Below are 11,160 nucleotides of genomic sequence, written 5' to 3'. Positions count from 1 at the left end.
AACTTACTATGCCAAGTTGCTTCACAAGGTAAGATTTTATGCCCACAAAGTTTCATTGAATTCTGAGAGCGCTGATGTGGTCTAGTGGATAGGCTGGCGCGAGTCTGGTAATCCAGGCGTACCGGGTTCGATTCCCAGTATCGGCAAGAAAAACTTTTGGGTAAATTGCCGACAGGTAAGATGTGTTTCATTGTACAAAATAATTATATATTTCAGAGGGAATGCATCTGGGGTTAATCTGAAGAGACTATTGCAATCGGAGTGGATTGCCAACCATTGTAGGTCTCTGAAGATTGGATGACTTCCCTCGACGAACCATCGGCCGTGGAAGCCTGAGAAGCAATTCGAAGGCCAAGCCATACAGACATAGGCTGGACCTTGCTACCGATGGGGGAACCATACATACATACATACATACATACATACATACATACATACATACATACACAAAGTTTCATTGAATTCTGAGAGGGTCATGCCAACTTCGTGTCGATTTGGCATGAAATCCGTCATATGTAGCTTTTAAAAATTCCCGTACTCCAATATTTTTCAATTCAGAGATGATAATGTATGTAGATTTCAACTGTAAGATGAGGCAGCGATACATAAATACAGAAACACCAGAGTGACAAACAGATAGAAAGATAAGTAGACTGAAAGACAAAGAAACAGAAAGATAGAGCGATAGAAAGGCAGAAAGACAGAAAAACAGATGAAAGAAAAACAGAAAGACAGAAAGATCGAAAGACAGAAAGACAGAAAGACAGAAAAACAGAAAGACAGAAAGACAGAAAGACAGAAAGACAGAAAGACAGAAAGACAGAAAGACAGAAAGACAAAAAGACAGACAGACAGAAAGACCGAAAGACAGAAAGACAGAAAGGCAGAAAGACAGAAAGACAGAAAAACAGAAAGACAGAAAGACAAAAAGACAGAAAGACAGAAAGACAGAAAAACAGCAAGACAGAAAGACAGAAAGACAGAAAGACAGAAAGACAGAAAGACAGAAAGACAGAAAGACAGAAAGACAGAAAGACAGAAAGAGAGAAAGATGGAAAGACAGTATCGCAGAAAGACAACAAGGCAGAATGACAAAATGACCAAATCGAAATTAAATGAATGGGAATTATGAGGAAATGTCATCCATAAAAAACGCAACTCCCATAATTTAAAATACTTCATCTATTTGATCGTTGTAGACTAAACACTTCAGAAACGATTATCTACAGGCATTCACATTGTTTTCTAATCCGCAAAATATGCTTGGCTGGATTATGGTAAAATATTCACAACAGTTACTTTAAGGGCCACTAACAGGGTCCCCAACATTGAATGTTTCCTCGCTCGCTCTTCCACAAACAAAAACATACACACATCACTATTAAGTTTCGACAACAACAAAAATTAACACATAACGATAGATTTCTATCGGCGAATCGTAACCATTTGTTGAGCTTGCGGTTGATCCTCCGCATGGGTTCGGTTGCGGCCCAAACAACTGGAGAAAGCCGTATCGCCTCGGCCAAAGTTCTCTCCATCGACCAGAGATTGAGGCATTGCTTTTCCACTCGTTTCCGGTAGAAACAGGACCCACGTTCCGGAAATGAGTGAGATAACGCCGAAAATAACAGCCGGAATTTTCGGGTCGAACGAATCGAACAGGATGATCATGGGGGTGGCAGCTCCAGCCAAACGGGCACACATCGATCCCAAACCCATACCAGAGTTCCGAACTACAGTTGGGAACAGCTCGGCTGAGTAATTGTAGATTACGGCGAACGACCCGGCAATGAACAGCTTACCGAACATTACAATTGTTGTAGATTCGATACTTCCCTTGGTCAAATAGGCGGCCACTATACAACAAATTCCTCCAACGATCATCAAGGAGCTGGTTATAGACCGACGACCTAATTTGTCCAACAGGAAGCTGATCGCGATATAGCTTGGCATTTCGACAATGGCCATCAAAAACAGAATCAGGAACGGATTTCCTCCAAGTTTTCCGGAGCTCAGCGACAGTCCATAATAGGTGATAGAGTTGGCAAACCAACATAAACAAACATTCAAAGTCATTTTCCGTAGGTTCGGCGTCTTGAAAAGATCAGCAAGGCCAGCCTGGCTTGGAGCTGCTTCCTCCTCGAAGTGTCCTTTATCCTTGGACAGATAGTATTCCTTGTCGACCTTCAGACCGCGGCCGTTCATCTTGACTGCCTTGGCGATGATGTCGATGGCTTCCCGGCGGCGGTTTTGCATCCACAACCATCGCGGAGATTCATCCATCACGAACCAGTGGGCAATGAACAGCAGTCCATGTAAACCATAGATGACCTGCAATGGAAATCGAAAATTTGATTTCAATAATATTTTTCGACGGGCTTAAGATTTATAGGAGAAAAATTTTATGCTTTGCGTGACAAGTTCAAATGGTTCTCTGGTCTGGTCTGGTTGGAACGAGAAACGAGATAAGAGATTTTCTGAAAATTTTCCCGAATATTTTCATATTCTATGCGAAATTCGGTGTTTTACTCAAACTAAGCTATGATGTTTATGATATTTTTCATCACATTAAACACAAAAAAAACTTGAACGTTTCAAGTTGAAACCTTCAAATACGATTTAAACGCTGCTAATGATACATTTCGTAATTTCATTATTATATTGATATTATCTATATTTTGATTAGATTTATCCGGGTATTATGTGGTTTTTCCATTGAAAATTTTAAAATCAATTTTTGTCATAGACTAAAAGATCATTCACAATGCACAAAACTTCGGTTTTTCCTTTACAAAAGATCATTAACGGCCCCAGACAACCATTTGGTGGGTATTTCAAATTTTCAACACGACTATACGTGCAAATATACGTTTAAACATATCGTTTAAAATGCAGCAAAACCAGTATATACGTATCATTTTAAAGGCCATATAGGTACATAAGCACACATATTCTTGATTTAGATTGTATTGTCTTAATAAAATCATGTGATGTATTTAAATACGATAAATAATATGCATGGGCCGCACATTGTAGGAACAGATATACGAAAATGAGTTTAAAGATTTTTCGCATTATTTGTATCATATTTTCTCTTCCAAATTTAGTCACCTTAAGAACTACACTACCTGATTACTGGTGAAGACTTTTTGTTAGTAGCGTTTCTTAAAAAATCCAACTCTATGAGAAGGTGAGTTCTTCTCGAGCTGCAAAGATAGATCAACTACCGGGATGATGGACAGCATTGTCTGCCCAAGCAACCCAAAGTCGTATATTTACCTAAACATTTTTTTTCTGAAATACTCACGCTATATTTCAATCAAATCTTAGAGACAGGACTATATCCGGATTGCCTCAAAAAAAAAATTTTTTTTTTGGTTTTAAAATTGTTTTATTGATGTCTAATATAAGATAAGTTTACATATCATATCACGTCTCTAAGTTTAAATGAAATTCTAACGCTGAAACATCTAATCTGCTATTGCTTGAATCAATAAAGCTGATGTATCTACTTAGATATTTTAATATTTTCAATTTGTTTTCTTTGCTGAATGTGTTTAAGACTGGTCGAAATATATCTTCGAAGTTTAGTGTTCTACGTCTATTAAGAATTTCGCTGATTTTCGTTTTAAATACGTGAAAGGCGTCGTTCAATCTGGGGCAGTCGCAATATTTGTGTCTTATCGTTTCAGTCTGCCCGCCGCAGTGCTCGCAGTTCTCGTCGTCAGCTCTTCCAATTGTATGTAGGAGTTGTCTGCAAATAGCCTTTTCATTCGTCCACAGATACAGCTTTTCTTTCTGGGCGGAACTAAGCTTACGCATAGAAATGTTCCTCCAAATTTGTTTCCAGGCGATGGTCGGGTTTCTTCGTTCAACTCGCGGTATCTCAGTGTGTGTCAGGAAATGGCAGTAGATCTCGTTCGCACTATGTCTTCGCTGCAGGTCTGCGTTGGCCATAACTGTTTTATGGTTTTGATATCGGGGAGACTAGTTGGGGCTGCCGTATTACTTGCTATCAACGCACTATAGTAAGGCATGGATGCAGTTTCTGCCAAGTGTCTATGTATCAAGAGGGATTTACATTTCAGGCTTGGTAGGTGAAAGTTAAGCCCCCCTTGATCGATTTTCCGAGCAATTTGTTGCATAGGCACTCGCGCACAGTGTCCTTTCCAGATGAAGTTCCCACACATGGACGTTATTTTTGCCACATGTTGGGAATTTGGTGGAAGTAAAGAGGCAATATACCACATTTTTGAGTTAACGAAAGTGTTAAGAAGCATAACTTTTTGTCCCACACTCAACATGCGCATCGAATGAAGCCATGTAAGTTGAGTGATTTTTGAAACTAGTGAGTTCCAGTTCATTCTGTTCATCACCCGAATAGAGTTAGCATACATCACTCCCAAGACCTTGATTGTGTCTGTTGTTTGAAGCCACGGTACACTTATCGGTTCACCACTTAGAAACCCAACATCTATAGCAGTAGTCTTGTTGAAGTTTAGCTTAGCCCCCGATACCAAACCAAACTGTGTAAACAAATTTTCTATAAGTTCTATTTTGTTCACTGTTGTCACTATCACACTTATATCGTCGGCATATGCTACTACCAAATCCTGACCACACACACGCTCAATTCGTGATAGAAGAGGTTGTAGATATAGCACGAAAAGATGCATGGAGAGAGGATCTCCTTGCCGCACAGATCTCTCAATCCGAAATGATGCCGATAGATGACCGTTGATTAGTAGACGTGAAGATGATCGCTCAGCAAATCTGATGATAAGGTTCACCATATCTCTATTGAGTCCCAGAGAACACATGGTATTCTGCAGGTATTGGTGATCTACGCGGTCGAACGCAGAATCCAAGTCGAAGGAGATCAGTTTCCCTCTCTGTTTACGTTCGATGAGGGACGCTATTCGATCTTTGAGAGAGAGTGTCGCCTGAAAAATATTTCTTCCTGGATTTGAGCATTTCTAACTCTCGGTGAGAATATGGTGTTCTACCATCACTTTTTCCAATCGGGTTTTCAGTATACGGGAGACAAGTTTGTAGTCGCTATTTAATAGCGATATTGGTCTGTAAGACTTCACTGTTTCTTCGTTGCACTTTTTTTCACTAATACAATTATTCCACTCACTAGTTCCGTAGGTATGTTACCAGCAAGGATCTCGTTCAGTATGAGATTTAGCTCACGATGGATAACGTCGAATGTTCGCAGGTAGAATTCGCGCGGTATACCGTCGGGGCCAGCAGCTTTCCGTGGTGCACTAGTTTTAATTGCGGTCCGTATTTCCGCAGTGGTGATTTCGTTCATGCAGGCCATGTTCGCTTCGCTGTCGTTCGGTATTGTATTGGCACATAAAAACTGGTCTTCAGCATGTTCGTCTCGGTGGCCTCTCGCGTACAGATTTTGAAAGTGGCTCAATAACGATCTTTCAATTTCTTCGGGTTCTTGCGTTATAATACCTTGACTGTTTTTCAATCGTGTGATTAGTGTTTGTTTTCTCCGTCGGTCACCAAGCTGGTATGACGATAAGGATTCACCTGCAAGGTATGTTTCATTTGGGCGAACGAAAAGCGAAGTGTAGCGACGTTGATGAAGAAGCATCTCGGATTTAATACGATTGATGGTGGTTAATAGTTGGGGGTTTTGGTAATACTCGTTATATGCCCGGTTTAGATTGGCATAAAGACGTTGTTGTTCGAAATGGAAAAGATTGTAAGCAATGCTAGATTTCCATCGAAAAAAACGTTTTATTTTTTGCTTCGCGAAACCTATCCACCATTCAGTCCATGAGGAGAAGTTTCGTCGCTGTCGGGTCCATTGACGCCAATGTGATTCAAACTCTTCAATGTTTTCAGCTGTTAGTGTGTGTGGTTGAATGGACCAATAGCTATTACCTTGTGCTCGGCCGAGAGATGGAAGACATATTCTTGCTGTTACACCCTTGTGGTCCGAGAAGCAGCATACATGGGTATTGATGGATCGTAGATACGTTCGGAGGCTGGAGCTTGTATAGATACGGTCTAGACGAGCTGATGAGTTGTGTGTTATATATGTGTGTCCAGACTCTCTAGGAGACAACTGAACCCACACGTCTAAAAGTTTCATTTGTTGTTTAAGTGCCTGGAGAGCTGGACTATTACTATTGGTGCCAGTGGCGTCACGGTTGCACAAAACACAATTGAAATCTCCTGCTATGATTGTGTTTTCGGTACGATAGCGAAGATAATACGGTAGTGTAGAGTTGTAGAAGATCTCTCTTTCTCTGCGGTACGCACTGCCAGAGGGAGCATAAATATTACAGAGTGTTGTGTTGTTTACTCGTGTAGTGATAATTCTCCCGTCTAAGCTTTTCTCGACGTGTGAGAATTGTATGTATTGCTTAAGAGCTATAGCGGTTCCTCTTCTTGAGTGATCTATGTTGCAGAGGACGTTGTAGCCTGGTAGGGACAGGTTGTTGTTTTCGACTTCTTGTAAGAAAATGATATCGAGATCCATCGTTCTCACAAAGGTTCTCAGAGTGTTTAATTTATTGGTGTTGGTGATAGTGTTGATATTAATAGTTCCTATGTTATAGCTACCTGTGTTCATAGTATCATGTCTTCATCGGCACTCTGTCTGCTCTTTTTGTAGAGTGGTTTGTTTCGGCTGGAGCGCAAGCTGGTTGAAGAGGTGGCAGAATCATCAGTCTCATTTCCGTCGGGTAGTTTTCGGTGCAAAGTTTCGTGTTTTTTTACAGCGGCTCTGGTTATCGGTGGTGGCATTATGGTGACTTTCGAATTATCTTCAAAAGTAAGAGGTTTCATCTGCACGAGCTGAGGTTTTCGGTTTTGTTGAGTCGGCGATTGTACAGCTGCCGGGGTATGGTCCGTGAAGGTTTCCTTGGGGGCTGATGGTGGTATTGGGTTTGGCTGGTTCGAGAGGACTTTTGCATAGGAGAGTTTGTTTTGATCGGCAGCAAGTTTTTGCACCAAAAGCTTTTTGTTTTGAATGCAGGGTATACCTATGTGGACGAATTCATTACAGTGGGAGCATGTCGGTTTCTGACCTCTGTAACTGATAGCTACTTATTGGGAATCAATATTTATTATCGAGGGAATGTTTTTCTCAACGATCATCCTCGCAATTCTCACTCCAGTTGATGTTCCACCAAACAGATATTTATCATCCCACAGTTGTTCGCGAATCGATAAAATTTCCCCGTAAGAGGCAAGTGTATCAGAGATGTCTTCATTAGAAGTTTCTTCGGCGAGATCGAAGATTTTAACATCAACAGCTCCATCTTCCATGATAATGCGCAGCTTGTAGGCTTTGCCCTCGATCACAACGTTGTGTTTGTTGTCATGCTGTTCTACGATTTGTTCAGCAAGTGCCAGGTCAGTGACCTTTAAAGTCTGCTTCATTTAATATTGGAACAAATTCTTTTGCTCATTGTGGCGCTCCTAGTGGACGGATTTGGAAACTTTTTTCACCCACGTGTCGGGAAATTCATTACCTTTCACCATGTATTTATGTCATAACACCAAACGATAGCATTTTGTAAACAACCGCCATGGAAGCCGAACGGAGAGATCAAATTGTGCACAGTTTTCTTGAAAATCCATTGTTGTCGGCATCGAAGCTAGCTAAACAGCTTAAAATGCCCAGAAATACCGTATGGCGTGTTATCAAGCAGTACAAGGAAACATTGACGACGGCTCGGAAGCCGCATTCGAAGCGTCGGAGTGGAACTGTCGACCGGAAACTGCGTGGGAAAGTCATCAAGACCGTCAAGAGGAATCCCAATCTTTCAGACCGCGATTTGGCCAATAAGTTCCAGGCCGCTCACAGTACGCACAGTGCGACGAATTCGTCTCCGGGAAGGAATAAGGTCATTCCGAGCCAGCAAACAGCCAAATCGGACGCTGAAGCAGAACAATGTGGCCAGAATCCGTGCTCGAAAGCTGTACGACCAAGTGCTGACCAAGTTCGACGGATGTAAAGTCTGCTTCATTTAATATTGGAACACAAACAATTGCGTGTTCAGTCATTTATTAACGAATTCATAATTTGTTCTTCATACAAATGTAGCATTTTCTTTACTCTTTCATAAAAAAAATTAAAAAAATTATTCATTGCTGTTTCGAAGAAATTCTCGTACTCGTACTCGTAAGAAAACTGTGCACAATTTGATCTCTCCGTTCGGCTTCCATGGCGGTTGTTTACAAAATGCTATCGTTTGGTGTTATGACATAAATACATGGTGAAAGGTAATGAATTTCCCGACACGTGGGTGAAAAAAGTTTCCAAATCCGTCCACTAGGAGCGCCACAATGAGCAAAAGAATTTGTTCCAATATTAAATGAAGCAGACTTTACGAACACACATGCATGTCGTTTGCTCGGTTGAATCATAGTTACGTTTTCACGTGTTAGCTCGAGCTGCTGCCCGATAAAGTTGTGTATTGCTTCGTAAGCCGGAGGCTTTGGAATGTTCGAGAAATCAATACGAAAAGTATTTTCGCGACGTGCCATCTCGGAATCGAAATGCGCGAGCTCGCGTCGCGACACTTGACCCGAATTGGTAAATAGAAAGCGTTATTAATAGCCCGTGTGAAACTTCGATTTACTATTCGCTTGTAAAACACGACTGAACGTCTCGAAAGTTTGACGCTAACTGCAAACATGGGACTTCTAAGTTCACTTTTGGCTGACAAAAGGTGTTTTGGGCCTTTAACGTGCCTATGTTGCATACAAGTTATCTAGAAACTTTCAGCGCCTTCTGAAATGTAAAAAAGTTGATAACGGAACTTCTAAGCGATTCCTATGCAACTTGTCCTCTCACGCTTTCAAAATGAACCGTGCGTCTGTAATGGACTTCTAGAAACTGTAGCATTTTAAACAATATTGGATAATATAGTCTCAGCTTGAAATCGATCACGAGAGAACAGCAATCAACAAAGGGAACATAATACCTTGTATCAAGAAGGGAAATAAATGATATGGTCAGAAGTTCTTGGATCGTTAACCCGAACACACGGTTTTTATTTATTTTCCGTCCGACCTCCACCACTCTAACTTAAACCCCATTTTTTATGTTAAAACAATTGGCGACGAGGATATAAGTTCTTTTTTTACAACAAGTTGGTGATTTAAAGTATTTTAGTTCGCGTGTGGTGGACGAATTTTTGTAAATTCGTAAAAAAATCATTTTTTGGTCGACGGAAGTGCTCGGTTTTACCGAGAGTTTTGTTGAAAACCACGTTTATCCTTAACAAAGGATCCATTGTTCAGATAAGGTATTGTACCCTTTTGAAAACCCATTGTTCTGTGATTTTTTTTATTTGACAATTCCTTAAAAAGGTTTTTTTTTGTCCAGAACAATTGTTAAACAAAACATTGTGGAAAGAATTTGTCCCAAAAACAAGGTGATTTTTTTAGACAATTTTGCAAAAAATTAAACAACTACCTTGAGAGTGCACCACAACTTTTTTTTTTCGCCACGAGATGAAATTTTTTTTATGCGTGTACCATTTTGCTTTGCGATTGTCTCTTTATTCTCTCTTTTCGCTTCGACATTTGAAATTTGACATCTTTCACTCACACAGTGATAAGGAAAAAATCAACTGTGGTAAAGTCGAGTCAGCAAAAATTTTCATTTTGTGAAATTATTTTTTGGATAAATGGTTCGAAAGTCCGTAATTTTGTAATTTGTTTGCCCAGAGGGGTAGTGAATTTTGTTGGGTTTGCTGATTTTTTGTTTGTTCAATCAGAAAGGATTGAATTCGTGTGGTGTTGTTGTTGCCGTTGGAGTTGCTGTTGTTGGATCTTGCTGCTGTTGGCTGGTGTCGGTTGTTGCTGCTGCCCGGGAATTTTGCTGTGCTACTTTTTTTTGGCCGGAATTGCCATTTGCCGATGTGGATCACCTGCTTCCTGTACGATTTGGTGGATTGTGGTGATTTTATCACAAATTTTAAAATCATTTTTCATTGCGACCGGAGCAGATCGATGTAAGAGTTGGTCCATTAGGGTGGTTCAGGTACGTAATATTTTCCTTGATTTTCATCTTTTTCATCGTCATTTTATTTTCATACTTAATCATTTTGAAACACTCAAGAACCATATTTGGCATATTTTTACAATATTATTTTTTCCATTTTTGCCAAATTTGAAATTTTTTTAAATTATTTTTAAATTTTGCACATTTTTAAATTTTGCACACTTCAGAATTTTATTTTACCATATTATCATGGCTTTAACTGCAACCATGGAACCATATATTCCTGGTTCAGTACCTTTTCGCAGTATCTTGAGCAACTGAAGTTCATATTTGGTTGAACATAATGAATATACTGAAGCTAGATACAAAGTTTCCTTTCTGACTATGTGTGACCAGGAAATATAATCTGAGCTGAAAAAACTATTTCCTGGACGAAACTTCCGAGATCTCACGTATAAGGAGATCACGGAAGCACTTAAAAAACGTTTTGATAAATCGGATACGGAGATTCTTCAGAGCGAGGAATTTTGGACTAGGCGTCAAGGTGATTACGAGTAGGCGGAAGACTTCATTTTAGCCGTCATAGTTTTAGCGGAAAAATGTAACTTGGGAGAATTGAAACAAAGGGGAATTCGAGACATGTTGGCGATAGGTGTAAATGATGAGGAACTACAGCAGCAACTATTTAATGAAAAGGATTTGACAGCTGAAAGAGCTGAGCAATTGATACTGAATCATGAACATGCTATGATTCGCACTCGTTTTCTGAGCAGAAAGAAGGAGAAATTTCACGTCTTGGTTCTCGCTTCACAATAATCATCGCGTTTAATCTTCAATGTCGTCTAATGCTTTCAGAGGTAGACATCGTAGCCGGGAAGGAAACAGTTTAAGAAATCGTTCGTTTTCTTCACGAAGCAGGAGTGGAGATAATTTTTCGAATAGAAATCGCTTTAATAACGACAATAAAGTTTTCGTTTGTTTTTTTTTGTAAAAAGAAAGGACACACAAGAAAATTTTGCTATCAACATAAACAAAATAACAGAGATACGAGAAATCAAAACAGCGTTAAATTTTTAGATACTCCTAAATCTCCTGTTCCAATTTTTAAACGTTTGAAAGCGGATTTGGATACAGACAGCGATGAAGAATTGGCTTGTCTTATAATTGCATCAAGC

At 39.9% G+C, this 11,160-nt stretch overlaps 1 protein-coding gene across 1 annotated transcript in view; it reads right to left on the bottom strand.

Annotated features, from left to right (window-relative positions):
• Window positions 1-1,164: 1,164 nt before the first annotated feature.
• The window catches only part of LOC129745948 (organic cation transporter protein), a 36,410-nt gene continuing 26,414 nt past the window's right edge, over window positions 1,165-11,160 (bottom strand). Inside the window, exon 3 of the mRNA XM_055739347.1 lies at window positions 1,165-2,331. Coding sequence (XP_055595322.1) covers window positions 1,426-2,331 — 906 coding nt within the window. The 3' untranslated portion in view covers window positions 1,165-1,425. The remainder of the gene's footprint in view (window positions 2,332-11,160) is intronic.

Source organism: Uranotaenia lowii, chromosome 2 (genome assembly GCF_029784155.1).
Source record: "Uranotaenia lowii strain MFRU-FL chromosome 2, ASM2978415v1, whole genome shotgun sequence".
In the NCBI taxonomy this organism is placed as follows: Eukaryota; Metazoa; Arthropoda; class Insecta; order Diptera; family Culicidae; genus Uranotaenia; species Uranotaenia lowii.
The sequence above is the reverse complement of the archived record's forward strand: the minus strand, read 5'-3'. Positions and strand labels throughout refer to the sequence as shown.